This window comes from Drosophila biarmipes, chromosome 3L, assembly GCF_025231255.1.
Source record: "Drosophila biarmipes strain raj3 chromosome 3L, RU_DBia_V1.1, whole genome shotgun sequence".
Lineage (NCBI taxonomy): Eukaryota > Metazoa > Arthropoda > Insecta > Diptera > Drosophilidae > Drosophila > Drosophila biarmipes.
Genome location: NC_066613.1, coordinates 15,595,120 through 15,620,024, shown reverse-complemented (window position 1 = coordinate 15,620,024; position 24,905 = coordinate 15,595,120). Strand labels below are relative to the sequence as shown.

The following is a 24,905-nucleotide window of genomic DNA, read 5'->3' as shown; positions in this document are numbered from 1 at the left end:
TTTTAACTTTAACTAATCATGTGGTTTCTTTTTTATTATACTTTTCGATTTTCGCATTTTGTTTGTTTTTCTTTTCTTTTCACTTGCCTATATATTATTAGATGGTACATATACATATGTAGTTTATACGCTAAGCTAATTATTTTGTTTAACAATAAATGTATAGCTGCTTAACTCCTTCATCTACTCATCATCGTACTCCATTGTCTGTTTTTTATTTTGCTTACGAGTAACAACGAATTTTAGCTGCAGCTTCTTTGCATTAAGGAACAGAAAAATTATAAGGAAATTCTATTTCGAAAGAACATAAACGTAATAAGGAAAGATTCAAATCAAAAATCAAATATAACAAATTTTCATTAATTAAAATTACAAAATAATAATAATTGACTCTCTAAATCATAGATGTATTTTACTTTTTTAGATTTCATAGGTCTTAAATAAACAGATTAAGTGGCTTGTGTCGAGACTTTTTTCGAAGAGCTTTACACGAAATTTTGCTGGACAAAATTAGATATAAGACTCGCCCCAATTCTGGCGGCAGATCTTGGGGATCCTCAGGTCCAGAGGGCCAGGTTGTCCGGTCGGTCGATTGGTTGATGGAGTTTCTATTCTAGCTTCTGCTTTCGGTCGAGATTTCTAACATAATTAAAACGCATTCAATTAAGCACACCAAAGCAAGGCAATATTTGAAATTTTGAACATACATTTTTTGTTTTTTGGTAGCAGCTTTGAAAACAATCGATTAAAATAGTATTCGAGATTTCCCGGAGATTCTCTTGCTTTAGCGTGCAAATAGCGAGCATCTCTGAGGTTGTCGATTCCATATCTCTGAAACTTCTCTCAGTCTATTTGCGGTCCTTTCTAGAGCTCTCTCGGAACTAAAGTCTACCTGAATATCCTATTTATGCTCAAGAAGGGAAGTGGAAGTTACGTATCGGTCGAGTGTTCAGTTCGAAAGTCCGTTTTTTTGGGGGGCCGTCGTTGTGTGTGTGTGTTCTCATTTATTGCTTCTTCGGGTACTCGATTTCTTGTTTTATTAAAGACTATTTATAATGGCACAAAATATACAGCATTCAATTGTTTTCTTCTGTAGCGGTTCAGTTATTGTAGCGATATCCGTACAATGCTCCTTAACTATATAGAGGCTATATGCTATGCTTTGTCGGTTTCCCCCCTTTCCCTTCGCTTGCTGCGGAAGATAACAGTGATGGCTTCGCTCTGTTTCGCTCCCCAGCTCTCATGTGGTGTTCATGGTGTATGGATAGTTTAGTTTGGTTTTCTGGCGACCTGGTGACTGAGTCCCTGCCACGCCCCCTTTCTCTTCCAGTTGCTACCAATAATGCCCGACAACTCTGCGGCCAGCACTCGACGAGTTCTATTCTCCTGATGCGCTGCTCTTCCGATTCCATCCGTTTATCCTGTCCACTTTATCTGGTTTTATGGTTGTCAACTACTTTATGTTCCACTAGATTAGGTTGCTATTTATATTTATCTTAGGTATGCCGTTATGTGTATGTAGTTTTTCCTTTGCTTGGGGTTCCCATATGGATTTTCCGGCTGGCTTTACCGCGGACGCGAACCTTTGTAGTTCGGGTTGGGATGGCGACTGGGATGACGCGCTGGAAAGGCGAATGAAATTGTTAGCTTTCGGTATTAAATGTTTTGGATATCAGGAACAATCTTCAGACAGTTTAGAATTCGTGCCCACCTTGTATCATCATTGTGGGATACATGCCGGCCACCTGCGCCATTTGCGGCCGGATATCGTTCGACGGAGATCGTCGACTGTTGGGCAAGGCCACCGAGGGCTAAAAGATGAGGAAAAAACATTATAAATCATGAGAATTCTAGGACATTAGTGATCACTCACATGGGCAAAGTACGTCTGGCCGTACTTGAAGTACACGCCGGACGCCCCGTTTGGATTGTAGCCACCGAGGGCGGCCGCAGCGGCCACGCCGCTTAGCACCGCCGCCGTGGCCTGTTGGCTGCCAGCAGCTGCGGCGGCGGCAGCGGCGGCACTGTGGTGCAGCTGGGCAGTGGGAATGTGCGAGCGGGCGCCACCGCCGCCACCCGGCTGATGGCCACCATTCGAGCCGGCAGCTCCAGCAGCGCCACTTGCTCCTCCACTATGTCCTGCAGTTGAACCGCCGCCGCCGTACAGCGTGGGCGGTGAGGCATTCATGGCGGCTCCGGTGGTCTGGTCCAACACCACAAATCCCCCGGAGTGGCTCACCAAAGTGGTCTGTGGCTGAGGTGGTGGTGGTGCGGCAGCATTGGGCGTGTTGGCAGCACTGTTGCTCTGGCTGCCCACAATACTGTTGGGCGAGTTGTTGCTGCTCTCGTGGCTGCCACTTCCGCCGCCATTGGCGCTGGGCGAGTTTCGCTGGGAGACACTGCGCCGGTAGTCCTGGTTTATGGACTTCTGGCTCCGGAAACTGGCTGCTCCGGCATTGAGGCGGACAGGTGGCTTGGCCTCGTAGCTGGTGACGCCGGGACTCGAGTTTGCTGCATAACTGGGCGGTGGTCCACTGATCAGCGGCAGCTGGTTGGGCTTGTTGTCCCGTTTCACGCCCATCGTGTGGGGTGGTGGACCACGATGTTGGTAGCTATTAGCTCCACCGGACGAAGAGGCTCCGCCCAAGCTTACGCTGCTTGGCGAGGCACGCGGCGTGGGCTCATTGTTTGAGTTTAGCAGCGGAGTCTTTGCACCAGAGGGCATGCCTCCCAGGGGTACCGAATGCCTTGGGTTGTAGCCACCTGGGTGGTATGGCTTGCGTACTCCCACCGGGTGTGCTCCCGAGGCACCACCGCCATGGTTCCTCTTCTCATAGGGTGAGGTGTAACCCTCGTTGCTGTTCTGGCTCTGGTAGTAGTGCGGCGTGGAGCTGTTGCTGTGGTAGCCACCACTGTTGCCGCCTCCGCCCGCACTACTGCTGCCACTGCTGGCGTTATTTGGAGCCGGCGGTGTGCTAAACAGCGGAGCCTGCCTACCAGGAGCCGCTGGAGTACTAGGAGCCGACTGTGAGGCACCCTGATCCATGTTACCGCCACTGGTTGGGTAAAACGGAGCAGCTGTGATGAGCGCATGGTGGGGAGCACTCTGTGGAGGTGGTGGTGGGGCCTGTTGCACCACCTGAGGAGCCGCTGGAGGACCTCCTGGACCTCCGGCTGCAGCGGCCGCCGCTGCAGCATAGGGGAAGATATTCGTTGGGATCAGCGCGGCATGTTGAGCGGGCACAGCGTACACATGGGCACCGCCCGCACCACTGAGATCCGTGCCAGTCGCTGCACCACCGTGGGCCAGCGTCAGCGTGGGCAACGCATGATATGTGGTTGTGCTGGCCGCCGGCGCAGCAATGATCTGGGCAGAGCCCGCTGACGGATGATGTGCGCCACCGGCATGAGTCACCGAACTGGGTGTGTAGCTGGGATTGTAGTGGATGGAGCCACCGCCTGGTGTGCGCTTCACCCGAGTGCCATAGCCACTGGAGGTCACCACGGATCCGTTGCTCGAGTGCTGCTGCTGATGGTGGTGCTGCTGATGCGGCTGATGGTGCTGTTGGCCTGAAACTGAAACCACCGTGGGTGGACCAGCGGCTGTGCCAGTTCCCGTGTGCGGCGTCTGCTGTTGGATTGGGGCCTGACCCACCGGTGGCTGAGAGGTCACCATGGGCGCGGCGGCCACCGCCTGCTGGGGCACATAGTACTGGATGGGATGGTAGTACGGGTAGGAGTATTGAATCGGATACGGGGCCATCGGTAGCTGTTGCAGCTGGGCCCCACCACCCGGTTCGCTGGAGTAGATGAGCGGCGCCTGGTAGATAGGACCTCCATTGGGGGCTGCTGCAGTAGCGAACTGGGCCGTTGGGTAGGCAGCCGCCGTCGCCATTGGCATCACCGTGGTGGCTCCCGGTCCACCCGGTCCCGCCTGGTAGATGGCCTGCGCCGGTATGAGTCCTTCACGCGGTTGCTGAGCCGGATCGAAGACAGGTATCATGTAGGTGCCGCCAGGTATTTCACCGCCAGCCTCTGGAGAGGCAAAGAGCGTCTGAGCGGGCGGATGACTGCTGGTGGTCAGCTGGAAGAGCGGCTGCGAGGCTCCACCGGCAGTGCCCACGCCGGGTTGCGGATAGGCATAGACCATGCCCTGCGGAACCGCATAGATGCTGCCATCGGGCTGTAAGGGTAAGCAAATGATTAGATCTTAAGAATTTAAAACTTATCATCTCTTGATGAACTCACCCCCTGCTGATATGTGGTGGCGCAGTAGGGCGCTGCTCCATTGGGCGTAGTGGTGGTGTGAAAGACGGTGGACCCGTCTGGCGCCTGGTAGCTCTGCGTGTACGTCCAGGTGGTGGTCTTCGGCTCCTCGACGGTGGCACTGGGTGCGTGACTCTGGCTAGGCGTCTTCACCTCGCATTGGCTGTAGGGCGTGGAGCTGGGCGACACCGATTGAAGGTCACAGTTGACCTGCGTTGCCATCGGCAGGGGAGTCTGGCTGGATGGGAGTTCAGTAATGCCCACCGAGGAGGTAGCGGAACCGGAAGAGGAGGGTCCAGCCAAGGGTTCTTGTTCCTGCTCCTGCTGCACGGTAGCCTCAAGTTCCAGCTTCTCCACCACGGCACAACAGGCGGGTATATTCGGACTGGTGGCCTGATTCTTGTACTTCTGCACCTCGATGCGATCATAGTTCTTCGTGGATGTTGAGGTTGTGATACTCAGGCAAGCAGTGGCACTGGTCAGGCTGTCACTGTCGTCTCCCTTAATGCTCGCCGCGTCCCCGTTGCCCGAATGTTGCTGCTGGACAGGCAGCGATTGCTGCTCGTAGCTCTCGTACCCCTCGGAGCACTCAATTCCCGGCGATTGGGCATCCTCCTCCGCATAGCTCTCGGTGGAGCTGCAGGACAGCTCAGTGGTGGCATATTGCTGAGTTGGTTGCTGATGCTGCTGCTGCTGATGCTGCTGCTGCTGTGGCTGCTGCACCTGTGGCTGATGTTGCTGCTGGGACTGATGCTGCTGCTGTTGCTGATGTGGCGACGACTTGCGGTAGTTGTTGTAGCTACCGGAGGAGTTGTTCCCCTGGTTCTGCGACTGGTACTGATTGCCCGTGTGCTGGAGCGCCTGGTTGGGAGGCAGATTGGACGGGTCGTAGTGGTAGATGGAACTGCAAATATCGAATGCAATTATTAGTCTTGTGTATTCATAACATTCCTTTAATACTGATAGGATTGAGTGTGTTATTCGGGTTTTTTTCTCGCTCGGCGGCATGCAACGTTCGAATAGGAAATAAGGTACAAAGAGTATAGACTGTGATTAAAATATTATGGCTTGACTAATATATCCAAAAACACGAAGATATATCGTTTTTTATTTTAAACAAAATTCCATTGGAAGGCTTTTAAAACTTGACTTTTATATGACCTACTCTTATTTTAACCACAGTTATTGAAAATATTTAAAAGGAAAGTACAGTCAACACAAGCGGCTGCTGACAGAGTTGCCACAGTTTTGCAGGTCTTCGTTTTTTCTTTGTTTTGGGTTTGCAGTGTGTTAGCGACGCGACGGCAGCGACAGACATTTAGTATTATATAAAAGTAATTGAAAAAACAACAACAACAAATGGATTGACTGATTGGATTGATACAATGCGAAATGCAAATTGAACGAACAACAATTAAGATATGACGACAACACTGGCAGACGAAGACGATAACACACGATACATTCAACTCATTCATTCGTTAGCTAAAAATCTTGAAATTTCGATCAACGCTGTAGAGGCAAGCTTGGTGACTCTTGTTTTTGAGAGTATGGAAAGTGGAGTGATTTATTTTATATAGTGGAATAACGACCAAGTGTTCTGTGTTCTTTGGTGGCGATGAGCGTGGGAGCAAAAGGCACAGATCGAGAGATATATAGAGAAGTGAGAGGCGAATAGTTATATTCGATAGCAGTTGGTGTTGCGCTTGGTGTCGGTTAATTTAGTTCGAGTTTAGGCAGATAATTTACAAAAACAACATCAATAAGTCTTCACGATAAAATGAAAAGCTAATAATATTGCATATTTCACATATAATAACGTATTAATAGTTATGGTAAATAATATTGAATAACGTGGCTAAAGTTATATAAGGATATTTTAAATATGGTTAAATAGTTGGTTAAGCTTCAAGCAAATAACTTTTGCGTACTGAACACAGATATTTATGTATATTTTTAAAAAGGTATACGAAATGAAACTAATCTTCAGACATTTTGATCTATGCATATAACTTTCCCACAAATATTTGTCTTGCAAAAATTGGATGTTACCCTACAAATTCTGGCGAGTTAACATGACAATAAATTCAGTTATTTGATACTTTAAATTATTACTTAGAAGAGTTCACAAATGGAAATAATTTTTAATACAGAGTGTGGAATAAGATATGCATTACTACAAGTTTTTTTTTATATTTAGAAGATATTTTTATAGATATATAAGTATAAGCTTTAACAAATGCTGAACTATATATTTGAAAATATATTTAAATAAGAAACTGTGTCCTAAAGCCGCACTGGTCGCTTTGTTTTCCAGTTAGAAAATGTGTAAATCGAGGAAATAATTAAACAAAAGCAATTGCAGTAACAAATGCGATAATTTTGCAGCGATTTATGTATTATCATATTTTTTAGTTGTTTGTGTGGTTTAATTTGCTTTGGTTTAGTTTTTGTAAATTACCCGTCTGCATTGACAATTGGTTGGAGGGTTTGCGGATCAATGAGGAGGCTGCCAATTGGCACATTCGAAATGTCTGTTACGGCCCAGACGAGTCCCGACGTTCCCGACGAGCAACTGGACGAGGACGCTGGATCAGCCCCGGTGGCTTCGGTTCCCATATCCACGGGCGAGGTGGCGACTGCTCCTGGTCCTGCACCGCCGACAACACCACTGCCCGATGATGACATGGGCGGTGCCACCCGGCTGTGGGTCACCAGGGCTGGGTGGTTCAACTCCGGCGTCTGCCTGTCGCTGCCGTAGCCCGTGGGCGATGGAGTTACGGAGTCGGAGCGCACGGATTGGGTGCGCGTCTTGTAGCTGGACGGTGGGAGGTTCGAGTTGGTTTATATGTTGGTTGGTTCATTTGTTGTTGTTGATGTTATTGTTGTTGTTGTCGGGGGATTGCATACAAAAATGTTTTTGGTTTGGTTTTTTTCGGGTATTTTTTTTAAGGTTTGTCAATTTAAAATTATTCATAATTTAAGAAATGGAGCGAGAGCGATTTTGAGTTCGGGTACATGGACATGGTTTTAACATAAAGTTTATTTCTTGACCGGCTTCACGGGGTTTGAGTTCCTATTTCTTTTGCTTTTTACAAAATAAATTTCAAATTTTGAATCTTCAAAAACGATTTTCAAATGTAAGTAATAATATTTCAATAATTTCACAAATGGAGAAGGATAAGACGTAATATGGAACTGACTTTAGGAGTAATTAAGAAATTCAACCTTTCAAAGACACTTTAGGAAATCCATTACAATACTTGTTACTCGAAATTTTTCTACTTATACAAAAAAAAACGAATATAAAATATATATTTCCTTATCTCTGTGAAACCGGTTGCGTGTAATGATGTTTAACAAACAGACTCTGGGGCTACTCACCCACTGCTGGAAGGAGACAGTCGCCATGGAGTGCTGCCAGTCGAGTCCTGCTTCACGAAGCCGCCGCGTCCACTTTTGATCGAATTGGTTGAGTCGCCACGCGGCAAAGAGTTGTTGCCAGGACCTCCTGAACTGGGCGGTCCGCCGTAGTTTCCAAAGTTGTGCGACTTGGGCACGGCTCCACCGGATCGCATGCCATCACGTGATTCCGTGGACTAAACAAAAGTGATATTAATTATTTGGTTTTTGATAGAGATCTAATCAAATCGTACATTCTGCATCTGCAGCATCTTTCCATTGGGCCTCTTGGGCCTGGGCGGCTGAGACTGCTTCTGCTGCTGTTGCTGCTGCTCCCAACCACCGTAGCACTCCTCGTCGCCACCGCCGGAGTATCCCTCATGATTGCCTCCCGTTCGACTGAAGATGCGGCTGCGCGCCCGGTCGTAGTCCTCCTCCCGCTCCTCGAAGCTCTTGGCCTTGCGGTCCAGGGAGAGGGGGCACAAGTACGGCGACTGACGCACCTCGTCGAAGCTGTGCGTGTCCCGCTTCAAAATTGACTTGCGTGCATCGTCGCGCACCAGCGACTGGAAGCGAATCTGAAAGAGTATTGATTTAGTAATTAGTTGATTTTAAATGAGGTCCATATGCGACGATGTAAGTACCTCCGGTATGCGCGTGTTCTTGGCGAGGGCCACAATCACACACTGCTGCGTCTCCGTGTCCACATTGTGCTCCATGCCAAAGTAGGCGGCTGTGCGATGGATCAGCATACGATTGTACGAGGAAGCTGGCGGAAAACGGTACTCACAACCGCGACTGTAAGGGAAAAGGGGTGGATTTGATTAGATATAAATAGATTCAAATATTAAATGATACCATTTCATGGATCTAAGCATTCCTCAACAATATTCCAACAAATTTTAAATATTCCCACTTGACTCCGCTTCATCCTTGAATAGCAGCAAGCTCACCTATTTTCCTGGACGAACTCTATTAGATCCTTCTCGATCTTCAAGAGGATATTGCGATCCTTGGGATTCTTGTTGAGGGTGTCCCGGAAGAAGACCAGTAGATCGGTGCCGCCGTAGTCCGTGTACTGCTCGCTCGAGTTCTCTGATTGATGAAAGACTAGAATCAGTGAGTGATGAGCCGAGGTAATTGGCCACAGACGAAAAACCGCCACTTACCGCGCGATATAAAGCCCGAGGTGTTGTTGCTCGAATTGTTGGACAGGCCATTGTTGGACATGTTGTTACCATTTCCGTTTCCACCGCCGCCGCCGCCGTTGCCGCCTAAATCAATGCTTCCTGATGAGCTGCCACCGAGATTCTTCAACCGTGGTTTGTTACCTTTGGCATTGGTGTTGGCGCGATGCTTCTTGCCTCCGCCTCCGCCCCTGGGCTCATAATGATACGACTCCTCGTCGTGGTTGTTGCTCAGATTGCTGTTCTGGCTGGACATCTCGTGACGCTCGTGTCGATCATGGCGATCCGCCGCCTTGTAGTTCATCCCCGAGTTGTAGATCACACCCGTGGACGAGTTGTTGTTGTTATGCTGCTTATTGTCCAAGCCATTGGACTTCAGATCAACCACGAACTTCTGTTTGCCGCTGTTGTTATTGTACTCCATGCCGCTGCCGTTGCTGTTGGTGCGATTGTGTTGACCGCCGGATTTCTTTGGAGGCGAAAGCTTCGGGAACTCTGCCTCGTTGCTGAGTGGCACATTCTGCTGCGGCTTTGGGGGCACATTCTGCTGCTGCTGCTGCTGTTGCGGTTGCTGACTAGTGACAATCACGGCAGGCGTCTCCATCAACGGCGAGTTACCCCTCCCGGTTGATTGTGCTTTGCTGTTGCTGTTGATATTGTTATTGTTATTATTGTTGTTGTGGTGCTCGTGGGATTCCCCCTGGAGCTGCTGCTGCTGCTGCTGCTGCTCGGAGGCAGCCCGCGGCGTTGGCGTGCGAGGTGGCGAAGTGGACTCACGCATCGCATGGCTGCGCGTCAGATGTTTGCCCTTCATGTTGCCCTGCAAGGAAAAGCAGTCGAGGGGTGAAGTAATTAGTTTCGAATTAGTAACAAGCGAATGTCAAAGTTTACCAGGGGTGAGTCCACAGGCGAACTTCGAAGTGGGAACTGGTATTCGAAAGGCTTTTAAGGCAAATCAAAATGTACAAAGGTAGCCAAGTATTTTAGAGCATAAAAACGTATTTTAGATTTAATTAAGTTGTTATACTGACGTTCAGTTTACTCTGTTTGTATTCATTTAAATTCCTACAGCTTTGATTTCGACATTGTTCTTTAGAGGTTCCACTATACCCACCAGAGGCAGGCGTTCAAAGTCAATCCATGATGCAATTGTTGGCTCATTGAAATGTGAAAAAACGGCCCACTCACACAGGAAAAACCCGAAAAGGTTACCGGGGAATTAACTCCGCCTGGTTGCCGTGCTACATAGTATATGTACCTCAACCTACGGCCAGGATTGCCTTTTGACATTTTTCGCGCGCTGAAGGACAGGACAGAGAGCGGAGGATAAACGCAGTGAGGCGTTCAGTCTGTCGGCCAATCGTTCAAGTTTAGTCATCAGGCACATTAATTTCGTGCCTTTATTTTATTTGTTTGCCCCATTGATTTTCTGCTGTACGAAGACCAACAGAAACTGACATCATTAATCAGCTGTTGAAGTCACTTGACGTGGCCAACAGGCTGAATTAAAGGGTTAGGATTTCGCTGTATAAAGAAGCTGTGGTCTGAGCTCTTAATCTATAAAAGGTATGGGAACTTGGAAATTTAATTTAGATTTTTTTGTATCTCGGAAATAAAAGGTAAAACCATACCATGACAAAAATATTAACTGTTCTAATTGTAATAAGGCGGAATCATTTAAATATTAATATTTTGATACTTTTTAAATAAACAAAAAACGTAAGTTTCAGGTACACACTTCCATTTCTTACCTTAATCTTAGGCAACCAAAAACTTCCTAGCAATTCCCAGATTTTTCGCTCAAAAGAAAAACTTTATTGCACAGCTTATTTATTGCAATTGGCCGATTTTATACAAGAAAAAAAAAACTTTGCTGCCCAACATCAGGCGCGGCTAATTTTCCAATTCTTCGAACTGGCTTTCAAAGTGATTTCCAGGAATCTGGTATGCCCATTTAACTTTCATTGTGGGAAAAATCAATAAATCGACCTTGGAGCCACGCAGCAGCACCAAAAAGCACTACGAGCTGCCACAGCGAGTGCTCCAAAAAATTTCAGGGAAGCGGGTTTCCCCACGAGGGGGAGGCCCGGGGAAACCACTCTATCGCCCAGGACATAAACAATGATTGACGATAAATCCTGCATGAGCAGTTAACCAAGGCAACCGAGCGACCAACCGAACCACCCACCCATCCACCGACTTGCCCACCCTGCCATCCCGCCAGCCACCCACCGACTCACACATAAACCTTGAACTCTGTTGGCAAAAAGCATTTAGAACTGTCTGGGATTGTGGGGCAGTAACGAACTGCAGCAGGAGCAATCAGAAACACGTTTACCAATTGCAACACTTGCCATTCGGGGTCGATTGGGGAATTTCCAGCAAATGCGATTCGCAGAACCGTAATCCCCACCCCCATAAGGTCCCCCGGAGCCCGAAACCCCCCCTGTGGACTGCCAGTGACCTGACCCAGTTTATTAGACGTTTTTTGGGCGTGTATCCTTTGCTAGAGCGTTCAGTTCATGGCTGCACTTATGTGTGTGCATCCTGCGAGAGCAGGCGAGATAAGAGAGAGCCACGAAAATCGAGAGCAGAGCCGAGATGATGATGATGGCGGTGAGGAGCGGAGAGATGAGGACCCAACTGCAACGCGACCCCTGACAAGACCTGACCTATATAGCCATGTTCCATAATCCCTGCATTCGCCTGTCTGAACTAATTTACATTAACCTATTTTACATATAAAAGGCAGTATTATGGTCCATTTTTATATATCAAACATTATTTTACAACCCTATTAAGAAACATCTTTATGAAGGAACAGCTTTATAGCCCCTGCATTAGCCTGCCTGAACTATATACTTATTATGTTTTATAATACGATTTCCTTTTATTATTTAATGAAGGAGGAGTTCCATAATTCCTGAATTCGCCTGTCTGAGCTAGTGTACATAGTTAAAAATACGTAGTATTATGATATGACTTCCTATATTATACATTGGTTCAGTTGAGGTTTTCAATACACTATACTGTTCGTATGGGCAAAACTTACTCGTCTGTTGCCAAAGCTGTTCTGGCGTCCCAAGTTCGAGGCTCCGGCCGCCGACTGGCACTCCTCGCCGCAGTTGTTGTTGAGGTTGCTGCTGCTGCAGTTGCTCGAGATGGTGGCCACGGATGTGGAGGAGGCTGCCGCCGCGGATGTGGCTGCTGTGACTGTGGATCCTGTTGCTCCGGCAGTGGCTACTGATCCCGATAGGCCTGCTCCCGATCCCGATCCAGATCCCGATCCTGAACCCAATCCGGAGGAGTTAGTGTTTGAGGCAACGACGGCGTTGGCACTGGCAACAACAACAACGGCGGCCGCAGCGGCCGCTGTTGAGGCAGAAGCGGCAGAGGATAAATTGGTTGGAATATTCGTAGCTAGGGCTACTTGAGATTTTGTGGAACTCATAATCACAGTTTATGTCAAGTGTACTGAAAAGGAACCAGAAATCGAAAAAGCAAGTTAGTAAAGCAATCAAAAGTTTAGTTTATACTAACAATCCTTAGGGAAATCAAAAGTTGACATACTGAAGTGTGAACTGATGGACAACCAATTTAAATTATAAAGTTTTAGAAATAAATTACAATTTTCATTACTAAGCTATCTTCAATCTTCTAATTGTTTAATAATTATTAGTTTTAAACCCAATGTGATTACCTCAATAAGTGAGTTAGACTATTGCATTTTGTTTACACGGTCTTATGTAGCTCCAAAAATTTGTCAACAAATTTTCGCTTGTGGTTAGTTAATTTGTCTTTTACTTTCTTCTTGTCTGCGGTTCATAAGAATTTTTGCATAGTTTTCTTTATAGTATTTGTACGAATATTTTAGATTTTCCTTGTTATTCTTTCAGAAAAAAATCATATTTGTCGAAAAGTTGCGGCAGTGCAGTTGAGAGAATATTTTTTATAAAAAAGGTTGAACCAAAAATCTCTGACGCTGTTGTTTTCACTCGATTTGCTTTGGTTTTGTGCGACTTAGATTAGTTTACTTTTTTATAAGATGCAAGGCTTAGTATTTGTAGATAAATAGTTATTATTGTATTGGATTTTCGTGGCAAAAAACTTTGCGAAGGGAGGAAAAATAAAACACTACTTAAAGGTATTTATTCTTTCTTTGTTATTGTGGTAATTGAGTTTTAAAACGTTTGCTTGTTTGGTTGTTTATTTGTTGTTGTCGTTTGTTTTTTTTTTAGAACGTTGTTTATCACATTTACACCATATCACCGAAAATCAGAAGCTGCCCACTCTTTTTGGTCTGTACACTTGCTTGATTTTCCCAGTTGTTTTGTTTAAAAATTAATTCTTTTATGCACTAAACACTTAAGTCGCTATTTCTATAATTAATTTATATATATGTATGTATATTGTATAGTTAAAAATATTTTAGTTAAAGCTTTCTTTCTTTCTGGTTGTTGTTTTGTGATTATTTCTCTCGCTGGTTTTTCCTTTTATTGAGATATTCCCTTCTGGCTGTCTATATAGTTCAGGTTCTTGGAGGATTTCTTTGATTTCCTGTTGTTTCCTGTGGCACACATTTTACTATCTGCAAAGTTGGAGCAAGTTTTAGTCGAGCGCTTTGCATTTCCCCGAGAGAAAGACGCGCAGGCGAGAGAGAGAGGGAGAAGGCGAGTGAGAAACCGAGAATTCGAGAGAATCCCTCCGCAAAACTGTGTATCCGTGTATCACACACTCGTAGACAATATGACCTTGTTTACGATTTATTTTGATATTCAAAACTGCACGAACCGAAAGCCGAGCAAATTTCATGATGCGAATATTGCCCTCGGCACGATTAGAAGGGTGGATGGTATTCGCCTGCTCTCCGTGTCTCCGGGACTCCTCACAGCTCCTGGCGAATATCCTTATAAGGATAACACACAGCCGACTGGTTCCCATTCAGCGTAATCATCTAGAGTCTTTGATTGCCACAACTTATGGAGTAGGTAGCTAATTTTGTTCACTTTTTGTGCGTATTAAAGGGGTTGTGCTGTAAACACCCGAAATGTTTCAAAATTTGATGTTTATCTGTCCGAGTTGAATGGACTTTGCATAAATAGCTGAGGCAAGTCGGTGTTTGCAGCGGCAAGCAAAGGAGTCTTGGGAAGGGGAGCCCAGCCTTTTGGTTTATATAATTAAAAATTGCGGTGTAGCGTAAGGGCAACGGAAAATTCCCAGGAAATGTGGAGCAAAAGTACCTTTTATTTTCTGTTTGCCATTATTTGGTACGCTAAAAGTATTCAAGGAATTTAGAATTCCACATTAAAACCTACAAATTTTAAATTTTCGATTTTAAAAGTATTTTTACAAAATTCTAATGACTGTTTAAATTTGTACTATTATTAAATGACTGCAGTTTATAGCCCCACTGAACCCTGTTTCTCTTACAAAAATCAAGGAATCATTGTCTTGAACCTTTTGTTAAGAAATGTCATTGCTACAAAATTAGACACTATTTTAAAATAAATCCTAAGAGATTTATTTATAATACTGGCTATGATGAAATTTTCAAAGAACCTCAAACAAGATTTGGGTTTTACCAATTATGACAAATTATGATTTTCCTTTCCTCTGTTTTCTACAAATACCTACAAGACCCACAAGAGCAAGAAATGCCAATATAAACAAAGCCGACGAAAGAATAGATGAATGAAGGTTTGAAGAGGTTCGCCCCACCCCCTTTTAAGCCAAAAACACCTGGCCAAAAGCGAAATGCCATGACAGTCGCAGTGAATCTATTATTCTGGGGAAATACCCGCGAAAAATGCGAAAGCGAGAAACGAGATTTGGAGAATCGCGCGAAAGAAAAGCGGAAAAGTGGGCAGGTGACAGATGACGTAGCCGCCTTAAAAAGAAACACGCATACGACGTGTGGCACACGACCAGAACGAAGGTGACGACGTCGTCTTCGTTTTTCCAACGCTTTTCCCTGCCCCTGCTTAAACCGCTTTTGGTGGAAATGAGGCGAAGGCGAAGGCAAAGGCAAAGGCAAAAGGCGACGGCAAAGTTCGCCAAAGAAATTTGGGACAAGAGTCGGAAAATTGCATTCGGCAGAGGAGTCGGCATACGGGAACCAGAATCCCCAGAGGGTGGGGGAGTGGACTTATGGCTCGCATGTGGCACGGTATTACGACTCGGCCTTCCTGCTGTTTAGCTGTTCACAGCTGCTCACTCACTCACCACCCACACCCTCTCTTTCCTCGCCTATCCTGGCCTCTTCTTTGCCCGGCCAGCCGCCCAAAGCGACAAACAAAAAGCTTCTTCGTAGTGCCGAGTACTAGGAAATGTGTTGCGGTTGTCTAGTCTGCGGAGAATGAGCTCCCAGGCGCCTGCGTGGGAGTCCTAAAAAAGAGAACCAGCTAGTGCACTCAGCAAAATAAAGAGATCCACCAAAATTAATAAATTGCTAAAGGTGAGCGTTACTTCAATCATGCACGCTGTACGTGTGCCGGCAGAGACTGAGTACTCTAATCCTAACATCAAAATTCTTGTACCCCTAAACATAAAATTAATAATACTTCAAATTTGAGAACTATATACTTTCTTCTCATAAAAATCTAAAATATAAACATAGTATATTATATTTTTAGGAGCTTTAGTTGAGCATACCAATTTTGCTAGATAAATATGTTACTATTCATTATTATTCTCAGAGAAAAAGTAACAAATATTATAATAAAATATTTCTCATCTAAAACACCACTTTAATAAGTTAATATATATTTTTTGTTACACCAAAAAAAAAACGAATTTAAAATTAATATAAAAATTCATATCCTGAGCGAAGAATAACCTATATTTAAGCCCCCAACTGTTTGCAGTGTACTTATGCAGAGAGCATGGCGAGCCTGCACTTTAGAAGCTCGAGCAGGAAGTTGGCTGCGATGCACCCGCCAAGGAGGCGGAAGGGAAATGGAAAATGAGCCAGCGATAAACCCCAAGAGAGGCAAGAAGAAGAGCGCCAAATGGGGCGTGCATTTCCACCTAGAGCCCAGTAATGGTTATAATTTGTTGACAAGTCGATGATATGTGCCGAACATGCATTTTCCAAACTCTCACACGGAAAACTCTTTATAATTTGTGTGCGAAAACGTCACCGAATTACGGAAAAAAAGAAAAGTACGAAATGAAAAACGAACCCGAGGAAGAGACCCGAACTCTCGTATGTGTATATTTGTGTGAGGGAAAAACGTGTGCGACTGTGTATGTATAATACACCAAAAAGGCCACAAGAAAAAAAAAGATTGTCTTTAAACCAAATGAAAATTCCTCGCGACTCGAAAACATTTTCTTTTTCGCTCACATTTCTTTGCACTTTCTTGTACATATATATTTTTAAACACTCTGCCCGGCAAAAAACAGGCTTCCTTTTAGCTTTACATATATCCATTTGCCACTCGATTTCTGCAGTTTCACTCGCACAATTTTGGGGGCTTAGGATTCTAAAACCGAATTTGTATAATTTTCATACGCGCGTGCCATTTGTATATTTTTTTTTAAATTTTTCCATCAGGAATTCTTATATTTTGTATTGAGAACCGAAAAAACCGAACCCCCAACCCTATAAACCCCATTGTTCACTCTCTCGAATTTTCTCCCCCACCTTCTCTCTCTTTCGCGCCGTCTCTCTCACTCTTCTTGTTATTTTTGTATTTTTTCTTGAAAAACTAATTTTCTCGGGCACTAATTTTTCTTGCCTCCGCTCGTTTGCTTCATTGTGAAAAATGTATTTTTAAGCTGCTGCTCCGCTGCTGCTATAGATGTTGCTGCTAGTTGCTGGTTGCTAGTTGCTGCTGCCTAGTGTTGCTGCTGTGGATATTGCTGCTGCTGCTGCTGCTGCTGCTGCTGCTGCTGGTACGGATGACAATGACAACTTTGGCAACGGCTGCGACAGAAGCGACGACCGCTGGCGGACATTATGGGAACACGGCCGAATGGATACTGGGCCAATTCGCTGGCGAAAGGTCTCTTTTCCTCTGTAATTTCTCTCTAAAAATCACTCGGCTAAAAATCTCCTCCTTCGTGTGTGTGCTTTTCCCCAGAAGGGTGGCAAAAAAAAGTGAGTGCCTCTCTCTCCGCTCTCTCGGCCAAAACAAAAAAAGAGAGCCCTGCGAGTGCGTAAAAGCTTCGCGGAAAACAGGTTAAAGCGTACGGGTCTCCCCCTCTCTGTCACACGCTCTAGCCCCCTCTCTTTCGCGCTATATATCCTCCCTACCACATAGTTCGCCCGATGTCCCATGGCCCAGAGGCAACTGCTTATTGGGGTGGCATTCGCTCGAGTCTCTCCACTCTGCAGTCACTCGAAGAAAATGCGACTTCAATGGGTTGTCCACAGAAATGATGGGGGTTATCGATGTACCTCATAGAGGGCATTGAATTATACATCAAACGAAATATTTTGACCCTAAACGTAATGTAGGAGTCATTGTGAACCTATCAATAGATCTGAAAAGTTGATATCATTATATGATATGATATATCAGTAGATATGGAAACCATATTAAGGATTAACTTTAAAAATAGGTGGAATATTTACAGAAAGTAGGGAATATTATTAGAAAAAAAAAATATATTTAAAAAAATTATGAACTAAATTTTAAAATTGATTGAAAAGTATTGGTAATAAAATAGAATTATCAAAATTCTTAAAGTCCCTCAACAGAGTTTCAAACGTTTTGAGATTATTTTAGATGAACTTTGGTTTATAAATTCCCTAATCTTTAAACTATTTTTCAAGAATGACACATTCATTATTCTATATTCTTATGACATTATGATAACTCCCTTCCTATACTATTTCTCCAAGTGTCCTCATCTACTCCTTCTTGTTGCTGCTGCTCCTGGTAGCTATTGTTGTTGCTGTTATTGTCCTTCCTGCTGTATTCGTGTGCGTGTGCTGCGTACCGACTGCAGTTGTTGTAGTCCTTCTGGTAACTGGGCATCTCATCCTTTATGCTTTCCTGTGTTTTTTGCCTTTATATCGCCTTATCCCTATATCCCTGCTTGGTTCTGGGGCTTCACTTCCTAGCAGGCCACAAAAGGACCTTGGACATGTGAGCATAAGTGCGTGAGAGAGAAGGGGCGAGGGTCCTGCCGGGCCAACGAAAGGGAGGGAGTAGCGAACCAAACAGGAATGTTTGTGGCACAAAAACAATAAAAAGCAAAAAACTCCATAAAAGTCGGTGATGTTTTCCCTGCTCTACCTGGGAATCGAATTCGGTTTTAATTGAATGTAAATACCCAAAGTGATTTTCCATCAAAGCAAGCTAAAGCTGTGTCTCAAACACTTTTAATCGAATTGTTTATGCGAAAGCCAGCAGATAACCGAGTGGAAATAGTATAAAATCGAACCAGAACATATCCCAGGAGGACCATTCGACTAAGGGATATCCTTTGAAGTTGCATAATGACATTCAAATAGGTTGGGATGTAAGAAGTAGCAAGTTTAGTAGAGTATCCACAAATGATTTTGTTTTTTTTTTGCATTTTTCATGCCCCAAGTATTACAAATTATCTACCACTTAAAACTTTAGCCCATAAATCAACGCATACCCTACGCTCGAGCATAAAACTTTTACCAATTCAATTACCCTCGCAAATCACTGGCAAATTGACCAAAAAAGTGTCCATCAATTGAAGCTTTCTCCGTCTCTTTTTATTGGCTTTTCCCTGCTCTTTTCGCCTGCATATCTGTCAATTTATAGCCTGAAATTGCATTTGATTCCTGACGGGATACGCCAGTTATTTGCCTCTGACTCTCTGCTTCTCCTGGCGATGAATGCATTCATCATTTGAGTGGGCAATAAAAAAGCTTTTAGAATTTCATTGCTTAAGGGGGAAATATAGAATGTGTAGGGGGGAAAAGCAACGATAAGGAGGCGACAGGACAGTTTTTGCATTGTTGCTGCCAATAATGTTAAGCCAGGAAAGTGGCCATTTTTTTCTCTCCCAAAAACGGTTTTCATTTTTCATCTGAGCAGAAAATAATCTTTAAGGATTATACAAAATAGAATATAAATTAAAAACTTTACAAGAAGTTTTCTTTTGTCTTTAGGACTTTGTTTTTTACTTTTACTAAAAAATTGTATACAAAGATTATGTTGTATGTTAAATGTAACTATTGGCCTGGTAAACTGGAATAAATTGGAATATTATCTTGTTATTACTTACTATATACTGTGTGTTCCCCTATTTAGACTATTATTATTTTCTGTGCTTCAGTCAAATCCTTTCGTGCATCCCGCAATTTTGGGATGAAATTCAGGTGAAGCGTGTCCTAGATTCCACTGCGAACACAAACAAACCTCCGCAAACACACACAGACAGATTCCACCCCAAAGTATGCAACATAATTTTAGTGCAAACAACGCAATAAGCTCGACTTTTTGTCTAGCGGGACCTTGAATTCAATCAAAGTTGCGTCAGCAGCCCATCTCTTTCCAGCCGCTTGTCACGTCCCTGTGCTCCCTCTCGCTCGGGCAAATTGCAAAATAATCTGCATCGATTAGCCAAATGAGTTCCGGGCATTCCGGGGGCTCCCCTATCGCTCTCCCGCCCTCCCTTTTCGCTCTCAGAGGACTTCTTGTCGCCTTTTTAGCATCTGGGGGATGCCAAAATGCGCTTCCCCAAATGCGTCGCAATAAATAATTTATGTAAAATGCTGGGAACTCTAGAAATGGCACAGGGAACACTGGCAAAGGAACAGAAAGAGAGGGAGAAAAGGACGAGACTGTTGCTCCTTCCTCTCGCCCTCTCTTTCTCTCTTGTTCACTCTCTCTCTCTGTCTTCACCCTTCGGTTAATGTAATTGCATATTCGTGAATGTCGCGCCTTTCGCCTGCAATTACGACATCTTATTTGGGTCAACTCGGAGAGATAGCTCTCCGGAGGACGAGAAAGAGAGGGGCATTTGGAGATGGGGAAAGAGAGGTTCATACCCCGCAGAAAGAGAGGGGCCGAGCCTAAGCTCCGCCGCACGTGTGAGCTTAAAAGCGCATCGCATTTCGAGGCCAAGTGCCGAGTGCGAGGATACGAGGATGCGAGGACTCGAGGATACTACCAGCATCCGTCTGTCACTTCCGCAGGCAACTGCAGCACCCAAAAGGGGTTTCGGGTGGTCTGGGCTGCTTATCCGGCGGGAGGAGGTCAACGCGGGGGTGTCCAGTGGGTGTGGCCTGCGCTGGCCCAGTTTAGTTGGCCCGCAGGGCAGATGCAAATGCACTGATTTCCTGCTGGAAATTCAATTTAAATTCTGTAATACCTGAATTCCCCCCGGCAACTAAAGGTTGCAAGAAATATCATAGTAGGTAACAGGAAATTAAGGTATTGGAAATTGCAATGAAGGTACAGTATCTGCGAATGCAAACATGACTTTTTATGATTTATTTTAAAATGTTTAATCCAAAATTGGAATTTGTTTAATAGAACAATACTTTGCTTTTATAATTTATTTATAATGAAATTCAAATACCCTTTCTGCAATATAATAACAATCATTTATACTCGCCAAAAACCAATGAAAATTAAAATTCGTAAATATGATTCATGGTCTAAAATTAAACGTATTGAACGAGAATCCACCTGGCATACCAAAGCTAACTAAATCTAAGCATTTTAAAGGCCACCAAGAGGCTTCAGTAATGGCTCTTGGATTGCTCTTCAGTTAGCCAGAGGTTGGCGCACTACACAGGATGGAGGAAGCGCAGGGAGACGGGCATTAGAGCCTTTTGTGACGATCCTGCTGGGGGAGGTTAAGCAAGCAAATCTAATCTAATTAGCCGGCAAATGCCAAAGCAGAGTCAACTCTTACCCGGCCATACATCCACTTTGTAGCCCCCTTAACCCCCCAGTGCCCAGCCTGGCTGCCTTCAGCCACCTGCTTAACACCTCGACGACTGTACGCCCCCGACTCGTTTTATGGCGCAATTAAAATGCTAAATGCTTTACGACATCGCCCAGGGGGGCTCCTTTAATTAATTTGCCTGTGACAATGACTGGGCCATGCCGTGTCTCGTGTCCTGAAGACCATGAAAGGTGTTAACAACAAACGCCTGGCCAAGAAAGGAGGTAGCAGGCTGGCAAGGACACCACCGCCTCCATTCACTTGACCCAGACAACAAAAAAGAAAAAACAGACAGGCAGACAGTCGAAAGAGGCGGCCCAGAGAAGGCTTCGTTTGGGCGCTCCTCCATCCTAAAACATCCTTGCCAAGACCCTGATTATGACAGATTTGATGGATATAGTCACCACCAACTGCTCCTTGGGGGACTGGTTCTCCTGCCCTGGTTAGTAAGGTTCTAGGGTTACAATATACAAGCCGGAAGAGCTCTTTGCGGAAGCTTCTTTTTAATTTAATCAAAAAATGTACGCCAAAACCCAAACCAGTAACTATGATATTTTTTAAAATTTTCTAATAATTCTTTTTCAATAAATTTAAAGCGCTTAATATAACGTATCTTAAATATTTAAAAAGCTAATATCTTTCAGGGGAAATTCTCAGAATCATTGAAACTTTTGCCAGCAATTCCCTGCCTTCATTTTAGCCGACACACGGCTAAAAACTTTTAAGGCCACGTTGAGCAACCTTTTGAGTTCTGCGACACACAGCGCAAAAAGCCGAGCTAAGCACAAGCGGAGAGGCCTAGCATCCAGACTACCAGATGTCCTGTAAACACTGCGAGTGGTATTCCATCAGGAAGATACATATTAATAGGAAGAGGACAGCAAAGCTAGACTTCAAGTCTGCTCAATCATTCATTTGGCATATGAAACACGGCCCGTTGCATACAAAAGGGGGCACCTGGGAGCCGACATTTGGGGCCATTTGATTGTTGTCTTCGGGTTGGCTGCCGGGCCCAGTCCACGCAGCCCCAGCCGGAGCCACCTGCGGGAATTATGAAATATGCAAAAAGCATCTGCACGGGCCTAGAGGCACCACCCCCCTCCAACCCAACTCACACAACCACCTCCTGCGCTCCTTGCGGTCATAGAATTCGCTTGGCATCGCAACTTTGTCTGCATCAGCTGAAGAGGAAGCCAGGGAGGCAGGTGGTGGGTGGAAAAGGTGGGGCTCTTTGAGCCAAATCAAAATCAAAAACAAAACTGGCGTAACCGATGTGATGTGTGTGTCTGCTCTTATCACAGGCGATTATTCATAAGCAGCAGCCATAAGAATTACAGAGGAGGCTCTTTAAAGTGCACCAACTTAAAGAGAAAATACCCTAAGTGCAAGAATATTTAAGGTTTATTAAAAAATATATATAATGTATATATAATTTATATAATCTTTAAGAAACAATTTTTGAATAAAATGTTTTAAAATTTGGTTTTGATGATTTTTTTTGCAAGTTTCCAAAGTATTACATGTTTGTAGGGTCAAGCAAACCAAGAATCAATTAAATGTATTATTTTAATTACCATTAACTTTTTATTTCATCGAATAAATAGCAGAGATTGGCCTGTCAAAAAAGAAAAATGCAAAACAAAAGATGTGCGGCTGCCAGAATGTGTTTGAATATTTAAATAAAATGGCATCCGATAGCAAGTGGCATGAGCAGAGGCAATAAATTAATTTACACAAATTCCCAACATTCTCGCATGAAAAATGCTTTGCTTTCGCGAGTTTTCGCAGTAAGATTTGCGTTCAGTTTTTTTTGTTCGTGTAATGACGGCGAAACGGACGGGCGAAGCGAATCCGAGCGCAGCAAAAGTCGACTAACTAAGTAGCAGCAACCACTAAGGCAACAACTACAACAATGTGTGACAACGACGACATTTCGTTTATAGCATCAGCCAAAATACATCACCATCTTCTCGACATCATCTACCGAAAGCATCATCATCGGACGAATCGTTGACTGCGAATATCCGAATAAAATAATAAACAGAGAAAAACACTAAACAGCGACGTTTTAGTGCAGTAAACACTTGGTTCTATAAGTCATCGCTTTAGGATCGAATTTATTTTTTATTTCTGATAATCCAGACCTATACTATAAAGGATCTAAATAATACAACCCTCTGTTTTAAAAACCCTTTCTCAATCTACAAGTTTTAAATGAAACATATTCAAAATGTAGCAAATAGTAAGCTACCTGTTCAAGGGACTATTCTCTATATAACTTTAATTTATAAGATTTTTGCCAAAATCTAAAGACACCTCTTACCAAACTTTTTTATGCGGATTTACCAAAAATAACTAAAGTAAAGAGTCATTGCTTTTGCCCGGGTTTTCGGGAGAGCGAATAAACAAACCTGACGACCTGATCGCAACGCCACCGATGTAAGAGATATGGAGACAACTGTGAGATACACCCAGAAGTGCCAGGGGAGATATAGCCAGCCTAGTCGGATGATTCGCAAAATAGATTTTCAATAAAACCCACTCGAAAACACCGACAATGGCGGACGCAGGCCAAAGAGCCATTCCGAATCTATTTTAAAAACAAACAAAAGCATTCTCTATAAACCGAGCGACGGCGAAGAGGAAGAAACTTACAAATACCTTTGGCCAGAATGCGATATGTCATCAGAAGTTGTGGGTTCTGGCCGATCTGGAAACATTTTTATAAGGTTTGGCGAAGATAAGCTTCCAACCGTTTATAGAACTTGTGTTTGGTAACCATTAAAGAACTCCTTGCTACTTAGCAATTCAGTATGAAACTTAAGATCAAGTGTTTTAGACAAGTTTAGTAAGTTCTAAAACTTTTAATCGTTTAAATTTGGTTAAATTATTTCTCAGCATTTTTTAAATTTGAATCCTTGCAAGCTGGTAATATTCAGTTACCAGGAATACTATTAGATTATTTTTTTTAGAAATTACACTTTTAATTAAAAGTTTTCAAAACTAAACTGAAATCCAAAGTTCTCCACTTAAAGCGTTTGTCTATTAAGTAAAAACTTAAAAAACCTTAAGATCAAGTTTTTTTTAAGAACTAAGTTTTACCAGGAAATATTGATCTTACCCCTATTCTTGGGAGAATCCTTGATATAGGCCTTTTCAATTGATTTTTATTTTAATAGAATAAGAACATTTAAAAAAATTTGATAATTAGGGTATTATTAATAATAATAATGTATTAGTAAGCACTACAAAATCGAAAAAAAACTTTCTTTACTTTTCAACCCAATTATCATAGGGTAATATAATATCCTGGCTTTTATCACGCTCCAAACATAGTGCACGGCCGTGAAAACCTGGTATTAGCTATGCTATGCCCTTTCCAGACCCCCGATGAAGTTGCCCGGCGAACAAAGATCCCAACTAGCAACTCCAATTGGACATACACCCCGGAATCAGATAACGGGGCCTTCCCGGCAGCACTGCCAAAGCGTACGTATGTACATATGTGCATGCATGGAGTGCTGATGTGCGTGCATGTGTGTGTATGTACTGCACTCCGAAATGCAGCCGCTGCCGGCGGCTGCGAAACGCGAAAATTCAGCAGTTGTGAGATGCGGCAAAGCGTTTCGTTTGAGTCCACATCATTTTCCGCCGAGGACAGTGGGAAACGCACAATCTGAACGATTTTCCTGGACATTTTCTTCTAAACTCACCATTTTCAGTTCTGCTGCCCATGGCGAGTCGTTGTTGCTTTTGCTTCTCCCTTGCCCTGCGCTCAGTGGGTTTTTCTCCGATTTTTCGAGTTTTCCGGTGACCGCACAGTCTGCGGGGGCAGCACTGCAGTTCTGGCTGTTATCCGCGGTGTTTTCCAAGTTTGTTTAGGCCTTTGTGGCACGCATTTTCCGCATTTTCACTCGAAATTTTGTTGTTTTGTTTTTTCTGGTGTGGACAGTTCTGATGGGGCCGATTACGCTGAACTTTACTTTCCGCTTTCGGCACTATTTTTCGGGAAAAATACTTAAAATACCAGCAAAAATACTATGCAAAATTTTATCGGTGCCTAGCGTAAACGTAAGCAAACGTAATAAAGGTGTCTTCGCTGTCGCAGCGGAGACAAGATCCCATTTGTAAAATGTTCATTTTCTTAATGAATAAAAAATGATGTGG

General features: G+C 44.0%; 2 protein-coding genes across 9 annotated transcripts; both read right to left on the bottom strand.

Moving 5' to 3' along the window:
- On the bottom strand, positions 1 to 24,713 carry LOC108034914 (protein encore). Of its 8 annotated transcripts, none has more exons than XR_007763854.1 (13): positions 24,452 to 24,713; positions 11,908 to 12,329; positions 8,838 to 9,675; positions 8,622 to 8,778; positions 8,313 to 8,466; positions 7,923 to 8,246; positions 7,651 to 7,865; positions 6,728 to 7,084; positions 4,249 to 5,170; positions 1,874 to 4,183; positions 1,712 to 1,811; positions 708 to 1,622; positions 1 to 639 (listed from the first exon to the last, which is right to left on the bottom strand). XR_007763854.1 is itself a non-coding variant. In XM_017110164.3 (13 exons), the coding sequence occupies exons 2-13, from the start codon at positions 12,304 to 12,306 to the stop codon at positions 1,567 to 1,569; spliced, it is 5,775 nt and encodes a 1,924-aa protein (XP_016965653.1). In that variant the 5' UTR covers positions 12,307 to 12,329; positions 24,452 to 24,713; the 3' UTR covers positions 1 to 1,566. The 8 variants fall into 8 exon arrangements, 7 of the variants coding, with proteins under 7 accessions (XP_016965653.1, XP_050742784.1, XP_016965649.1 ...); XM_017110164.3 differs by having other exon boundaries at positions 1 to 1,622; positions 8,838 to 8,942; positions 9,000 to 9,675; XM_050886827.1 differs by having other exon boundaries at positions 1 to 1,622; positions 8,622 to 8,763; positions 8,838 to 8,942; positions 9,000 to 9,675.
- LOC108034916 (uncharacterized) lies at positions 13,314 to 16,847 on the bottom strand. Its single transcript, XM_017110168.3, has 2 exons — positions 16,595 to 16,847; positions 13,314 to 13,443 (listed from the first exon to the last, which is right to left on the bottom strand). Exon 1 carries the CDS (start codon positions 16,812 to 16,814, stop codon positions 16,695 to 16,697), a length of 120 nt encoding a protein of 39 aa, XP_016965657.1. The 5' UTR covers positions 16,815 to 16,847; the 3' UTR covers positions 13,314 to 13,443; positions 16,595 to 16,694.
- Positions 24,714 to 24,905: the final 192 nt, after the last annotated feature.

Excerpts from the sequence above, each read along its gene's own strand:
- LOC108034916 (XM_017110168.3), bottom strand. The coding sequence starts at position 16,814 with ATGTCCGCCAGCGGTCGTCGCTTCTGTCGCAGCCGTTGCCAAAGTTGT.
- LOC108034914 (XM_017110160.3), bottom strand. The coding sequence starts at position 12,306 with ATGAGTTCCACAAAATCTCAAGTAGCCCTAGCTACGAATATTCCAACC. Across the intron at positions 9,676-11,907 it reads ACAGCTTTGGCAACAGACGA|GGCAACATGAAGGGCAAACA; the intron begins GTAAGTTTTGCC and ends TTTTCCTTGCAG. Across the intron at positions 8,247-8,312 it reads AGAACACGCGCATACCGGAG|ATTCGCTTCCAGTCGCTGGT; the intron begins GTACTTACATCG and ends ATACTCTTTCAG.